Source organism: Seriola dumerili, unplaced genomic scaffold (genome assembly GCF_002260705.1).
Source record: "Seriola dumerili isolate Sdu_G_001 unplaced genomic scaffold, Sdu_1.0 BDQW01000018.1, whole genome shotgun sequence".
Lineage (NCBI taxonomy): Eukaryota > Metazoa > Chordata > Actinopteri > Carangiformes > Carangidae > Seriola > Seriola dumerili.
This window is the reverse complement of record NW_019174273.1, coordinates 2701417-2717988: the sequence shown is the minus strand read 5'-3', so window position 1 is coordinate 2717988 and position 16572 is coordinate 2701417. Positions and strand designations below refer to the sequence as shown.

The window sequence follows — 16572 nt, the reverse complement described above, 5'->3', positions numbered from 1 at the left end:
ACAACATAACCTCCTTTTAATTATAATAATCAGACTAAAAATAATAACTGCTGCAGTCACAAATCTGGACTCTACATTGCCACAGAATGTCAAATATCAGTAAGATATATAAGGTGTATGTCATAATGAATGGAGGTCTGGAGGTTGGAGCGGCTGGAGCGGGGCAGGGGTTGCTGGGTCTTGGGAGGTGTCCAGTGGTAATCCAGGTGAGTCTTTTTTTTTTTTTTTTTTTTTCAAACTTTATTATCCAGGTGAGTCTGCAGAAAGCGGAGTGAGGCCGGGTCAGGTGGAGTGGCGTGCGAGGTCCAGAAGGGTAGCGGCAAAAAGCAGGACCTGGAAACAGGGAAAACACACGGTGAGCTACAAAGCTAGCAAGAGAGCACTGAAAAATACTGGGAGCCGATGCACTATACCACTTAGGTAAGCTTACAATCTGGCGAAGAGCTATGAACTGGACCAGGGTTATATGCAGAGTTGAGTGAAGGCGACTTGATTGCTGATGGCTGGCAGGTGGCTTGATTACCAACGGCTGGCAGGTGTGCAGGTGAATGGCGACTTCAGTTCCGTCCAGCTCCAGACAGAAAAACACCAGGATCCTGACACTGTAAGCTGCTGCAACAGTTTTTGTAAATGTTGAAAATAGAACTTTTCATGACCAGCAGATAGATAGATAGATGGATAGATCAACACAAACACAGAACAAGTAAGTACATACACTTTAAAATACATAATCTGGGTAAATATTCAGTATACTGAATTTAGGGCTGAACTATTATTCTGCTTGGCTGGCCAATGTAAAACTGTATAGTTGAAGATATATCAAGATATGTTTTGCTGGTATAGCATATTTACCCTTAAGTTCTTTAAATAACGAAAATCCATTATATAGGTCAGATAATAAGTATATTTATAGACTTCATTTTTGTGTAAGTACACTTGTTTTTCATATGAACTGCACATCATGTATTCTTTGCCCATGTTTACTTCCCTCATTCATTGTTCTTTACTGTAATATAACAAAGTGTTTTACCATATCAAAGTGTAGCTGGAGTGGAAATAATTAAAAATGTAATATGAAATGTTTGTTTTGTCAGGAACAGGGGAGGGATTTACGTCAAAGCATATCTACTTTTCCATTTCACAAAGATCCAGATGAGTGTGTGGCTGATTCAACAAGCTCAAGCCCCACATTCTGCATTATCTTTGTATCTTCCATTGAAAAAAAGAGAGGGAAGAGTAGAAGAGAGAGGGATGGAGGTGTGAGTGGTGAAGGGTGTCATTTAACTCTGCTCCTCCTGGTTTCCCCGCAGTGTGTTCATCAGTGACGTCTGATGCCTGGAGGCTCTGGATCCATTAAACTGTGTGATGACTGCACCTGAAGTCCAGTACAGGTGAGTTACCATCATAATACAAACTGCTTTATCCAGAAGAATTTTTCTACAGAGATATGTCTTTGTGATGTTTTTATTTTGCCCTTTCTTTTATTTTTGTTTTTTTTTGTCACCATCTAAGGGACTGTACACAAATTATTAAGGGGATAGGAACAGAGGAGGGTTATGTTATTTCTGACTTTTATATTTCATTCCACCATTTTCTTGTGAGATTCACTCATACATTAGATCATTTTGTCAAATAATCAAGATAATTGCATTTTCCAATACACAGGGGACAACACTCATGTCATTTTGTTGGTGCCTCATTTTTTAGCAGCTACTGGAATGGAAATGTCTGTTTTAAGAAACAGCTGATGTGGATCTTGATAGTTATAGGGACTGATGTATTTCTATTAGCGGTCACATTTTCTTTGATCTGCATTATAACAGAATTATGATAAGATCAAACTAATAATAAATTTAGCATGCAGTCATTTAAAGATAACCTACAATATAATTAGGGAGGCAACTAACAATTATTTTCATTATCAATTAATGTTGATTTTTTAATTTTTCAATGAGTTGCTTACACCTATAGCCTAGCCTATAATATAAGCCATTAGCTGAGCCCAAGGCCCTGTCTTCAAATGTCTTGTTATGTCTGACCAACTAAAGACAGTCAATAAAATCATATGGAACACAGCAGAAAATCACTTGATAAAATGATTATCAAAATACTTGCCAATTTATTTTCTGTTAATTTATTAATTGAATAATTTAGCTCTACACATAAAACATGCACAGCAAAACCTGGGCTTGTATTTTTTTTTTTTTTTTTTTTAAACAGTAAAACCTAAGGATGAACCCTCTTCCCCATGGCAATTATTTATGTACAGTCCCTGACTTATGGTAACTGTACAACTACAAAAATTCAACTTCTGCTCTTTTATTCTTTTTGTATTTATTGCTTGTATTGCAAACTGATATAGATGATTTATGGTGGGTTTATTGACAGTATCCATCTATTTACATGTGCACGGCAACAGACCCTATCAGTGTGTGTAAATACTGAACACCCAGGGCACACTTGTGTTTTTGAATGTGTGTGTGATTGTTTTTGTCTGTTATCTGGACCAATTATCACCGCTCAGTTGGTCAGCATAAAGACCACAGGCTGAGCTTCACAATAACTGCTGCTCTATTCATCTCTCTTCTTCTCCTGTGCTCAATTCAGTCCGTGATCAGATGGCTGAACTTTCCTCAGAAGTTCAGCTCTTTGTCTTCGTGTTCCAAAACAAAATGAAACCAAAGTCGAAACAACAGTTTACATTTACCCTGACCTACTGTCCACACTTTGCTCAGTAACGGTACACTATATCTGAGGTGTGTGTTAATGTTAAATCCTGTCTACGTGTTTGTCCTTGCTAAGAGAAAGCACAGTCATTCTATAATGATCATGAAGGCTGACATGTTAGTTAAAGAAAAAAATAGAGAGAGGGAGGGTGAGAGAGGGAGGGGGCGAGATCTGCCCAGTGCATCAGGCTGAGTGGCCCACTGTGGTTCTGTGAGGTCATCTCCTGCATGTCCAACAAACTATCTTCAGTTCGATCCATCACTTTCTGTTTATGTGATGCATCTGTGTCATTGTTTAAACCAGCAGCTTTCAAACTTTTCCCCTAAACATACAAATTAGACCACAACCCCCATTTTGTCCCAGGGCCCTAATCTGATAAGATTTTTGCTTTTAGATGTTTCATTGTATTCATACATTCTGTGGTTGTTGTTGTTACTTATGGATGGAATAATAGTGAAAACAGAGTATTCCCCTTTTTTTCTGAGGACAACCAGGAACCCCCTTAAGGATCCCACTTTGGGAACCACTGGTTTAAACACTGAGGCAGCAGTGGACCGTTGCTTTATATGAATGAGGGTTTGTCTGGAAAACACTTCCGGTTTTGGCGGCTTGCTTAGAGAACGCTGTTGTCAGTCCTCTGCCATTTTCTATCTTAAATCCTGTTGTAACCCATGGTTGTATGGCGGAACCCGTGTTTTGTTCACGCTAAGGCGCTGGAATGTCAACTGCAGCAGGTATATCGACTATATATCGAACAAAAACGACGCAGTCTAAACTAGAAAACTACGGAACGTCAAAGCACAGTCGGGACGCTAAAGAAGCAGGTGCTAATGTTAGCGTAGCCCCAGCAATGGCTGCTGATAAGTTGGGTGAAACTGAACTGAACGGAAATAGTGCTGAGAAAATTCTGGCCGCCATAGACACTTTGAGATAGGACTTCTCCACAAAATGTGACGGTATTTTAACCGCAATAGAGCAGAGTGAGAGAAGAGCTCAGAGAATGCTCAGAATGTGTCACACAAGCTGAAGCAAGAATNGACGGTATTTTAACCGCAATAGAGCAGAGTGAGAGAAGAGAAGAAGAATGCATGTGCATTTCTTAAAAATTGGACCCCGGAGGCGTTGGCCCTGGCTCCGTTGCGCTCCGGCTTTATACTGGAGAGAGGTAACCCAATACGCCAGAGGAAGGATCCTAACGTCCCGCCACGAACTCTCATCATGAAGTTCTTGAACTACAAGGACAAGATGGCGGTAATGAAGGCAGCCAGAGCTAAGAAACAGATCCTATACAAAAATCAGCAGGTGAGGTGCATTCGCTCATTTAATAAGTTTGGAATCGATAAGGGACAGCGAACGAATGTCACTGATAAGCTCTGAAGTCGAAAATCCTAGTTCCCTAACAATAACAATACTGTCCTGTGCAGAATATTTAAAGTTATCCCTGATTTTAGTTGTTTATTTTGTTGTTTCCAATGTTACGGACGATTATTGTTTGGTTATGTAACGCCAATGTTGTGTGGTATGCCTTAGTTACAAGTTTGAAAACACCAATGCTAAATTTGAGTAGGTTAATACACACAGTAAGGTTAGATATTGGTTTATCGAAATAGTGATCTTACATTAGGTTATTGTTTTGTCTCTACTGCTATCTAATTAGATACATTAGCGCTAAAATATGTTGATCCTCTCAGTGGTTTATACAGTATATTTGGGGTATATAAACATTAAATGGTTTTGAGTAATCTAATTGCAAGATTAGGGAAAGAAGTACAGTCTGGCCAACTCATGAGTTGCAAGGCAGGAACGTCTTTAGCTGTAAGGGAAGGTCTTAACACTAGGAGGGGGGCTACCGTTTAGGGTGGATTTAGGTGGGACAGGGTGCTGTTAAAGGTTCACAAAGTTGGATGTGGGTTGAAACATCCGTGTTGGTCATGTTAATGTTTCTCAAATGCAGTCCTTTTTATGTCCATATGGGTAATCAAATTTGTGTCAACTGTCATGTCACAAGGTGTGGAGGTTAAATTTACATCCTGAAATTGCAGAGGCTTGCAATAAACAAAAAGAAATCTAACAAGTCATGAATAGACTTCATAGTTTACAATCCAAAATTATATTCTTACAAGAAACATTTATTAGCAAAAGATATTAAAATTAAGAGGAGGTGGAGGGTTTTTTTCTTTTTCTACACATGCTAGAGGTGTTATGACTTTAATTCATAAGTCAATACCATTTCAGGTAAAACATATAATTAAGGACAAGGCTGGCAGATACTTAATTGTATGGTGTGATGACCCTTTCTGTTCTCCTGGCATGTTGCCTCACTCTTCTCTAGTAGTTCTGGGAGTTGGCTGGAAGGTGGAGTTTGTTTGGTTTGTTGCATCTTACAACACACAGATGACTCTCTTACTCACACACCCCATTTGTTAGTTACTTTGTTTATTCATTTGAGATGAATAAAGCATTTCTTGATTGAAATGTCTGTGTGTGGCCTCCCTTTTTGTGCCGGCTTTGAGCCAGTCGGTAACAAATGGGGGCTTGTCCGGGATACTATGGTTAGTGCTGGGAATCCTGTAAATGTAAAGTTGTGTAGGGGAGTGTTTCACACAGATTTTGGTGTGCTCTGGTTTTTTTTATGGGCTTTGTGGCTTGGCTTGTGTGTATTCCAGTAAGAGTGTTGCTCCATGGATCTTGGCCTGCAAATATTACATGTTTTCCTGAACTACCAGTGAAGGTTGAAGGCTTCTGAGTCATTTGGAACCCTTATTCCTGATAGGCATAAGCAATGTGGGGCATTAACTGTCTCCTTTGAACTTTTTTGTTTTAGTTTGTTGTTTTTGTGCCATAAGCGGTTAGAGCTGTGCTTGGGGGCACTACCAGGACTGTCTAGGTGAATTTCGGCATGTTGAAAGTTAACCTGGTTTAGTGCTTAATCCATCCCGCTGCTGATCTGCATGAAGACTAGGGTTGAGTAAGTCAGCTAGCAATGGTTAGGCAGTTAGCAAGAGGGATAGGGTTCCATATTTAAAGCAGCCTGTTAACCCTGTTGGTAAGTGGTGGAAAATTTTGTCTTGGTTTGTAGTCTTGGCCTATCTGTGGTGAAGTGATTTATTGAGTTGTTAGTGCTGGAAAAGGCGCTCCAAGGTGGTGGAATTGTGAAATGGCTTCAGTTGATGATTTTGTTCAGGCTCTGTGTGAGGATTTGCTTAACTCTTACAAAAAAGAACAGCTCTTTAAAGTGGCTGACTATTACAGTGTTGAGCTTTCTAAGAGGCTAAATAAAGAGGAGTTGTTGGCCACTTTGAAGGCACAATTGGTGGAGCTAAATATTTTGTGTGCTTCAGTGGAGGGTGCCAGTGCCCTGGTAGCTAGTGTGTGTTCTGCTAGGGCCAGTGGGCCAGGTGAAGTGGTGGCTCCTGTTTGGACTGGGTTTGGGGCTGGTTTGAAATTTGAGCAACAGAAAGATCTCCTCCTGCCACAACTGCAACAGGAACAAAGGAATGTTGTGGAGGTAGAGAAGTTGAGAAAAGAGGCCTGTCTTCAGGAGACTGAACTAGCCCATACCCAGGCAACACAAAAGCTACAGTTAGAGCGTTATAGATTGGACCTTATAAGTGAGGGAAAGCTTCAAGCTGAACCAAAGGTGGAAGAGTCAAATTTGCGTGTTTCTCCCACTCCAGCATTTGATGTTGCTGTCAATTTATGGTTAGTTCCAAAGGTCAATGAAAGGGACCGTAACATCTTCTTTGTGTTGTTTGAGCGTTTAGCTGAAGCTCGAAACTGGTGTGATGCTGAGCGTACCCTACTGCTCCAGTGTGTGTTCAGCCTTGAGTGCTACCGATAGTGGTATCTGTCAGTTGGTTAAAGCTGCTGTACTTAAGGCATATGAAGTGGTACCTGAAGCGTATCATCAGCGATTCAGATCTCTTAGGAAAGAGAAGCAGTCCTACATGGAATTTGCTCGTGACTTACCCACTCATTTCAGCCATTGGTGTGTTGCTTCTGAAGTCAAAACCTTAGGAGAATTGCAGGAACTGATTTTGCTTGAGCCATTTAAAAATACTCTACCTGATCGTGTTGTTACTTTCATTAATGAACAGAAAGTAAGCAAGGTTTCTGATGCTACCAAACTGGCTGATGACTTTGTCTTGACCCTTAAAAGTTTTTTTTGGTGGAGATGGTGGCAGCAGGGAGAGCATTGTGGGAGCTTTTCCCACCAAGTCTTTGTCAGAAAGGACAGAAAGTTTTCAGCTGAAGCAGCTTATAGTTTACGGGTAAGTTGGACCCAAATCGTGTCTGTAACTATTGTTTTGGTAAGGGACACTGGAGAAATGAGTGTCCAGTGTTGAGGAAAAAGTTGAAGCCTGGCTATGTACCAAAACCCTCTGGGGCTGCTGTCTTTTTGTGCAGAAGAAAGAGGCCGGGCCATTGCTGCTGTGCAGGCACACACAAAGCCCTCTTCCTCAGAGTTGGTGTTTGAGGTTCTAGTTGTGGAACAGGAACAGATAAAGATTTCAGCTAAGGATGAGATTGACCCTGGTTATACTGCATTTGTGTCAGATGGTTATGTCTCACTGGTTAGGAGTGGTAGGAAAGTACCTTTAAAGATTTTAAGGGATTCAAGGGCACTGGACTCATTTATTGTGGACTCTGTGTTATCTTTTTCTCCAGAGACAGACACTGGTTCCCGTGTTGATGTTCAGGGAATGGGTTCAACTGTTTTCTGAGTTCCCCAGCATAAACTGACCCTTTTTTCAGATCTAGTGCAAAGTGACTTGGCCATCGGAGTCCGCCCTTCCTTGCCTATGGGGGGTGTACAGGTCATCTTAGGAAATGATCTGGCGGGTGATAGTGTGGCCTTCTGTATTTGCACCTATGGATGCCCCAACGTCTCAGGGAGATGTTTTGATTCTCCCAAAAATCCTCCTGTGGTACTATCCAACTGTGCACTGATGCACGCTATGAGCCCATTTTGACAGTTCAAATAAGAAAAAAAGAGACTGTGTTTCCTGTGCCTGCTTTTCCTTTGCCTGTGTCTTGCAGTGATCTTGTGAAAGAACAAAAAGCTGATCCCAGTCTTCAGGCACTGTACAGCCAGGTTTTACCAGAGGGCGAGGTGAAGAGTGCAGTCTGTGCTTACTTTCTCCAAGACGGCCTGTTGTTGAGAAAATGGGTTTCCCCAGTGGGACTGTTTTTTGGGGGATGAGGTTGTGCAAATAGTTCTGCCTTTTTCATTGTGTCAAACTGTCCTTCACATTGCTCGTGATGGTGTTGCAGGTCATTTAGGTGTGAGAAAAACCCATGATCGAGATTTGCAGCATTTTTACTGGCCATGTTTGAAAAGGGACATTTCCGCCTTTATCAAAACTTTCCACACACGTCAGTTAACTGGAAAACCTAATCAGGCGATTAAACCTGCGCCGCTTTATCCCATTCCAGTTGCTGAGCACCCCTTCTGAGCATTTGATCGTTGATTGTGTTGGTCCCCTGCCACGCTCCAAAGCTGGTAGTTACATTTTGCTTACTGTCATGTGCCAGGCTATGGGCTATCCTGCTTATCCCCTTAGAAACATCACGACCAAGTCAGTTATGAGAGCTCTGATGCAGTTCATATCTTTTTTTGGTATCCCAAAGGTTGTCCAGTTTGACCAGGGATCTAACTTCTCCAAGTTGTTTGCTGAAGTGTTAAAACAGTTAAATGTCAAACATACACAGTCCAGCACCTACCATGCCCAGAGCCAGGGAGCTCTTGAATGGTTCCATCAAACCTTGAAGTCCCTTCTCTGTGCATACTGCACAGAATTAGACTGCGATTGGGAGGAGGGATTACCCTGGCTGATGTTACCTGCCAGGGAGGTGTCCCAAGAGATCCTTGGTTTTAGTCCTAATGACCTGGTTTCCGGTCACACGGTTCGAGTCCCTTTAGCAACCCTTCACAGTGACTGGCAAGCAAAGGAGGCCCCAAAAATTTAATAGATTATGTAAATGGTTTCTAACAGCGGCTGTACCAGGCATACAAAATGGTGCCTAGAGGCAGCCCAAAGTAAAATGAAAAGTCTCTTATGATCAGCAGGCAGAACGACGTGAATACAGTCCTGGTGATCAAGTTCTAGCTCTTCTGCCTTTGTTTGGTTCTCCTTTCCAGGCCAAGTTCTCTGGTCCCTATACTGTGACCCGAAAAGTGTCAGACCTAAACTATTTGATTTCAACCCCTGACTGGAAGAAGTCGGTGCAGTTGTGTCACATTAACTTGTTCAAGCCCTATTTTGCTCGCTCTGCTGTGCCAGGTTAGTGGACGTCGATTTCCTCTGCTGCTGTTGCAGCACCAGTGATTCATTCACCCACACCTTTTGATCAGGAAGCAGAAGTGGAGAGTGTGTGTATGCCAGACGATGGGATGTTGAGAGGATGTTTAAAAAAAACTGTGAGCCTCTTGCCAGTCTTGATGTAATGTTGAAACATTTACCTGACCCAAAGTGAACAGAGTTGGTGAATCTGATTAAAAGTTACCCTTTCCTTTTGAGTGACATTCCATCTCGTACTCATCTTATTGAGCACGATATTGAGAAAAACCTAGAAAGATATTAGCTTGGCGCATTAAACAATTACAAAATGAAAGATCCATTACTACAGTACAGAATAGCAAGGGGGATAACATAGTTGATTTTATAGAAATAAATTAGGCTTTTAGACTGTTTTATGAAAGACTCTGATTAAAAAAAAAAAAGACCTGCAGTTTCAAAAAACCTGCTATGGAAAATTGTTGCCAAAAGGCTAGAGGGCTTACTCCCAGGGATAATTGGAAAAGATCAAAATGGTTTTATTAAGGGTTGTCAAGGGTTACACAATGTCAGGAGAGTACTGAACATACTATACAGCCAGAAAGAAACACCACTGCTCTTCTATCATTAGACGCTGAGAAAAAGTTTGATAGGGTTGATGAGGGTTTGATGTCCTTGAACGCTTTGGATTTGGGGAAAACTTTAGTAAATGGGTTACATTGTTATATACTGACCCTAGTGCAGAAATACTCACTAATAACACATTATCCAAACCAATTAAGATCAGTAAAGGATGTCGCCCTCTGTCACCACTTCTGTTTACCATAGCAATAGAACCCCTGGCCATAGCTGTACAATCCCACACAGAGATCTCTGGTATAATTATAGGTCAAACAGACCACCGTATCGCTTTGCATGCTGATGATATTGTTTTTTTGAGAAATCTGGAGTCAATTCCGGCCCTTGTTAGAATTGATAAATAAATTTGGTAAATTTTCAGGCTACAAAATTAATAATTCCAAATCTGCTATAATGTTACTAAACTCCAAAGAGAGATGTAATCCAACTACACAAGCCTCCCAGTTCAGTGTTGCAAATAATTTTACATATTCGGGAGTAAACATAGCACCAAATATAAAAGAAGTTGTGAACTCTAATTATGATCCTATTATGGAATCAATTACTAGTTTAATTGACAGATGGACAACTTTACCTATCTCCATAATTGGAAGAATTAATGAAAGAAGAATTAATTGAAAATGAGTATACTCCCCAAACTGCTTTATCTATTCCAGAATATCCCACTGCTGCCTCCTCCAAATTTATTCTCAAAGTTAAAAAAAAATTATTTATAAATTTTCTGTGGAAGAACAAACGACCCAGACTACGCCTGTCCCTCCTATACTTACCTTATGACAGAGGGGGGGCTCCAGTGTCGTAATCCTCTTTGGTATTACTGGGCAGCCCAGTTGACAACCATTCATTTTCATTTTACAAAGGACAACCCTCCTGACTGTAAAGAGTTGGAAGTTACCTCTTCCCATGTATATGTACTCATCTAGTCCTAAAATACTTTTTAAAAAAATGACTAACCCCATTACCCGGAATATGATTAAGGTTTGGTAATGGGTGAGGAAGTACCTGGGTGAATCACTTCCTATTTCATGTTTTAGCTCAATTTGGGGAAATGAGGATTTCACTGCAGGTAGCGCTGACGTTTGAAAATTCAGGACTTTTACGTCAAATGATGATAAATTGATGTCTTTTGAGGAGCTTGTATTTACATATAACATTCCACGGAAACATTTTTTCAAATTCTTACAAATCAGAAGCTTTATTGGAGCAAACCAAAAACACTCACTAGATATACCTCCCTATTCACTGTTAGAGGGAAATATGTTAAAGGAATGTACAAGAAAAGGAATAATATCTGGACTTTATGATGTATTTATATCTTGGTCTCCTGAATCCTCTGAAGCTAAACTTCAAGCTTGGAGAGAGGATCTACGTGAAAACATTTCATTTGAGGAGTGGGAAGGTGCTTGTAAAAAAAACTCAATGCAATACAACTGGCTGATGCGATATATTACCCCAGAAAAGCTAAACAAATTTAATAGTAGCATTGCTGATTTGTGTTTTAAATGTGGACAGTCCAAAGGAACATTTTACACTGTGTGTGGGAAGATAAGAAAGTTCTGGGAAGAGGTAAATTATATGATAGAAGAGATTTTATCTGTGCAATTAACGATGGACCCAGTTTTTTCTTGTTAGGCTGTTACCCCAAAGAACATAATTTAGGGAAGAAAGAGCGGATCCTTATAGATCTTTGTTTGACGGATGATAGCACTGTCTTGGAAAAGTATACATAGACCAAGTATTGGTAAATGGTTAAAGGAATTGTCTGTATGTATTTCCTTTTGAAAAAATTACTTATTCTATGAAGGGACAACAAGAACTCTTTAAAAAAAGTATGGGGGCCTTTTATTAATTATCTTGAACATGTACATTTGGAAAGTTTACTGGGTTGGAGCAGTGAAACTGAAGACGATTGATTGGCTCCTTTATTGGGAGGAGGATGCAGGCCTTGCGCACCTCACTTAATGACTGTATGGAGGGATGGACTAGGACACTGGTGATTACAAGTCATAGGAGAAACATTTGTTAGTTACTTAGTGATTTAATTTTTTTGTGTATATGTGTATGTATGGTATGTATGGACACGTGTGTATTTCTTTTTGTTTTTGGTTATGTTTATTCTTTTCTTTTTCTCTCCTTCCTCTCCTTTAATTTATTTGTACTTCTCCTGAGCTTATCCACTGTCATACTTATGTACTGGCTGTTTGGAAAAAAGATCTGATGAAGGAAGAAAAACTACAAAAATGAAAATGTCTGGTGTATTTACTTCTGCACTTCCCAGACTGAACTCTAATCTCTCTCTCTGTAGCTACTAACTTACACAGAGGAAAGTGAAGAATGACAGTTTAATGTGACAGTTTTTCTACTTCATGTACTGGTCTAGTTACTTATGAATGAAACGCACCCCCATTAATTATTTCACAGGTTATTTACTAAACATATCTCTATGTAGCTCTAAGACTGCACAATTTCACAACCGATATCTTTTTTTCTCCAGGTTTCTGTGGAATCTGTGTCCTTCATCATGAATGTGACTCCTGGCAGCTGTACGGCAGAGAGGCCTTACGGATTCCAGCCTCATCTTAAAGGGCTCTACATCGCCACCGAGCTGATCATCGCCATGCTGGCCATCATCGGAAACTTCCTGGTTTGTCTGGCTGTAACCCGCAACAAGAAGCTTCGCACCGTCACCAACTACTTCCTGGTGAGGAGAGCTGTTCCATCCCTGTCTGAAAATATCTGCTTTCTGTTCAACTCAAGGGAGTAAAGTGTGTGTCATTGCTGGTTGTAGGTATCGCTGGCAGTGGCGGACATCCTGGTGGGCCTGGTGGCCATTCCCTGTGCAGTGCTGACAGACCTGGGTCAACCTCGCCACAACCTGCCCCTCTGCCTGGTGCTGCTCAGCATCCTGATGATGCTCACACAGGTGCAAACACTTCACCAATCCACCCCCCTTCCGTAAAGAGTAGGGACTGTATGAAATTAATTTTGGTTGACGGGGGGGTAAACATGTTTGATTTCAATTCTACCATTAGTTTGAAATGTGTAAAGCTAAGCTGTTGCATATGTAGTGATCATTAACCACAAACTCCAAATGTCTCCTGGCTCCTGGTGAAACTGAATCATGACCACGATGGTCACAGCTGATGGCCAGTGATTAAGTGTATTTTTATGCGTCAGCGCTGGTGACAGTCAGGGACAGAGACATTATGTTTACTGTCCGTCTCATTCTCGTGAACGTGATATCTCAGTAACATCTTGAGGGATTTTTTTTTTTTTTTTTTCAAAGTTGGCACAAACATTCATTTGGACTCAAAAATGAACTGATTAGATTTTGGTCACTGACCTCACAGAACATGTTCTTGGCCATAACGCACAATACAACACATGCACAGTTTAACACAAATGTCTGTGAGGATAAAATGAAGTGATGACATTTTATATCGTAAAGGTCAACTTGACCTATGACATCATAATGTTCTGCACAAACACTTCTGGTCATTATTCAGTGCTGTAACTCAGGAAGGAGAGATGGTGACTGTATTTCCTGTGACTTGGCTGGTTGGTGGTTCTAGATTTTCTTTTTTATGTTTTTTGCTTTTACAATAAATCTCATTGGGGAAAAAGAAATAAAATATAAATCTGTGAAAAAAGTGAGAAGAGCTTCTCTGTTATAAAATATGAACCATTTTTGTGAAATCTTGTAATAAGTGCTGCGTCTTGAGTAACAGCTAAAAATTGTTTTGTGAGGTCACGGTGACCTTGACCTTTGACCTTTAGCCACCAAAATCTAATCAGTTCATCCATGAGTCCAGGTTAACGATTTTACCAAATTTGAAGAAGTTCCGTAAAGGTGTTACTGAGATATCATGTCCATGAGAATGAGACAGACAAACTGAAAACAATATGGCTCCTGCTCTGACTGTCGCCGGCGCGGAGGCATAAAATATCCCATAATCCTCTGTATTTTCTGACACCGCCCTCCTCCCAGTAATTTTTACACAGTCTTACTACAGGTGATGTAACAGTGAGAGTAAAGCTATGCTAACAACCGTATGGGACCTCTTAAAGAAGGTTTTTTTTTCTCCTCCAGAGCTCCATCCTGAGCCTGCTAGCTGTAGCCGCAGAGCGCTACATGGCCATCCTGCTGCCCTTCCAGTACCAGCGCATGATGAGCCCCAGGAACGCCCAGCTCGCCCTGCTGCTCACCTGGGGCCTCGGGGCCATCTCCGGCTCCGTGCCGCTCATGGACTGGCAAAGACAACCAGCAGATTCTGAGTAAGAGGTGGAGGGATGATGGACGGATGGAGGGTGAATGATGAAATGAAGGTGTAAACAGGAAGTAGGTGAGGGAATGGTGTTGATAGAAGAATACAGGGGGATACAGCTAAATGATGGATGGATGGATGAATGAGTGAATGAATGTATGGGAAGAATGAATAAAACGAATGAATGGATAAACAAATGGGGAAATCACAGGAAAATGAAATGAATGGATGAAAAGTACAGGAAAATAAAATGAAGGGATGGATGGATGGATAAGAATGAATGAATTATTATACGGGAGGATTGTAGGAAAACGAAATAAATGAGTGACTGAGTGAAGGAAGGTAAGGACATGTCATGTGTGCATGCACAGCACAAGAGAAAGGTGAATGAAAGGATGAATAATTGAGTAAATGAGTGAATGCAGAAAAATGGAACATGTATGAACAGCAAAATGGAAAGATGAATGATTGAGTGGATGAATGGCAAAATAGATGGAGGGATGAATGAATAAATGCAGGAAAATGGAATATGCATGATATGAACTGTAAGTACAGTATCTACGGAGGGTAAAATGATTGAATGAATGAGTTGCTGAGTGAATGAAAGCAGGCAAATGACATGAATGGATGAATGAATCTAGATGAAAACATGATGAAAGAATAAATATAGTGGAGAACAGAAGACTGAGAGGCAGTGAGACGGTGTGGGTAAAAGGGTGGAGGAAGATATAGTCCGGCTGTTTTCCCTCAATCATGCCCCGCTCCATTTCTGTGATTCCAGCTACTGTGTCTTCACCTGTGTGGTGGACATGACCTACATGGTCTACTTCAACTTCTTCTGCTGCCTCCTGGTGCCTCTGGCGGCCATGTTCATCATCTACGGACACATCTTCCTCACCGTTCGCCGCCAACTCCGACGCATTGCTGTGGCCGGGGGAAACGCAGAGGACACGAGGACTGCTGGTGGGAGCAGTGCGACAGAGGACACAGTCAGTTCAGCTGGAGGAAGCACAGGAGGTGAACCAGACCTGCGGGCAGGACAAGGACCTGGCAGACTACCAAAGGACATTAAGAGAAGAAGTGAAGTGAGCTCCGGGAAAGAAAGGTCACTTATTGAAACTGAGACGACCACCGTCTTTACAAAACCAGGGTTCAGGATCAGCTTCTGTTCTGACCCCCGTCCAGGAGAGTCCACTGTGGCCAAATCCACCGTCCGCACCTGTCAGGAGCTACGCAAGGCCACCTCCCTCTTCCTGGTCCTGTTCCTCTTCATGGTGTGCTGGATGCCCATCCACCTCATTAACTGCATCCTGCTGCTCTGTCCACAGTGCAATGTGCCCATGTCGCTCACGCTCGCCGCCATTTTGCTTTCCCACGCCAACTCGGCCCTCAACCCGATCCTGTATGCGTACAGGATGAGGTCATTCCGCCGCACGCTGACAGGAATGTGGAGAGGAATCTGGAGTGTTTGGCCAAAACACCAGTAGAGCAAGTAAGAAGCAAACACTGCACATGTCACGTTGCTCTGTTTAAACAAACAAGCACCAAATGCGGTTTAACGAATCATTTTAGAGCTGATAATGTCATTAGTTGTGCAGGCGTTTAGTTACGAACTTAACTATTGGTTGAGTTAAAAGTTTGACCTGGTGATGGCACCAAACCAAAGTAGTGTAATGCATTTACTTTAGAAAAAAATCTGGGTTTTTTTGTATTAATGAGATTTTTATCTCAGAATTCTGATTAGTTTTCTAAGAAGAAAAAAAGTAAAAGTAAATTGGTTTAGCCACAGCACTAATGTGGCAAAAATGACATTCCATACGCATCAAGAGCCTAATAAGCAGAAGTCTAAGCTATCACCATTCAGATTTACATCATTAGCAGAGTGTTTAAAAAGCTTTCAGTGCTAATGACAAAATCTATTGCTAACCACACATCTGACTGAAGCTTGAACAAATGTCACGTCTGAGAGTATTTCACCTGAATGGTCAAATCATACAGGGAGATTTTTCTAAATGGAATATAATGACATAAAATCTTAATCTATAATGATATACAAAATTAAAATAAGTTGAGGAAAAATCTGTAAACACAACATTGACATTAATACTGTGTAAAGTTGATGGTAAACTCATTAAGACAACAGTGACCACTTTACAATAAGACTCTCCTTATAAAGGATTTATGAAAGGTTTATAATTAGTTATATAGCTATCAGGTTAAAATAAAATAAAAATAGTGCTAAATTTTATGATTGAGGTTATGGATGTTTCCTGAAATTATTCTACTCTTTAAAAATAAATATGGAATCAAACAGGCGAGTCAAATCAACATAACTGCGTGCTTTATTGATATACAGTAAAGCATTTTATAATACAGTAGTAAGGCATATATTTGGTGGAATCTGATATGTTGTGAAGTATTGATGCATTATTTGAAAAATGATGTGATAATGAAACAAACGTTAGAAATGAAAAAAACAAAAAACAAATCATTTAAATTCAGTGTCTGGGTCAAAAACAAAAACCACTTGGATCATGCTGCAAGAACACGTGTGTGTAACGCTGCAGTTCTCATCATGGACTTCTCTGAGTGGTTATACATTAAATAAGGATGGATTTTATTTAGTCATACATGCTAATATTGTAACACCTCACACAGCACAA

The 16572-nt window shown here is 40.8% G+C and overlaps 1 protein-coding gene across 1 annotated transcript; it reads left to right on the top strand.

The window, feature by feature from the left end:
* The first annotated feature begins 125 nt into the window (after positions 1 to 125).
* On the top strand, positions 126 to 15396 carry LOC111232322 (adenosine receptor A1-like). Its single transcript, XM_022759780.1, has 5 exons — positions 126 to 206; positions 12139 to 12345; positions 12433 to 12567; positions 13735 to 13919; positions 14691 to 15396. The coding sequence occupies exons 1-5, from the start codon at positions 126 to 128 to the stop codon at positions 15394 to 15396; spliced, it is 1314 nt and encodes a 437-aa protein (XP_022615501.1).
* The last annotated feature ends 1176 nt before the right edge of the window (positions 15397 to 16572 follow it).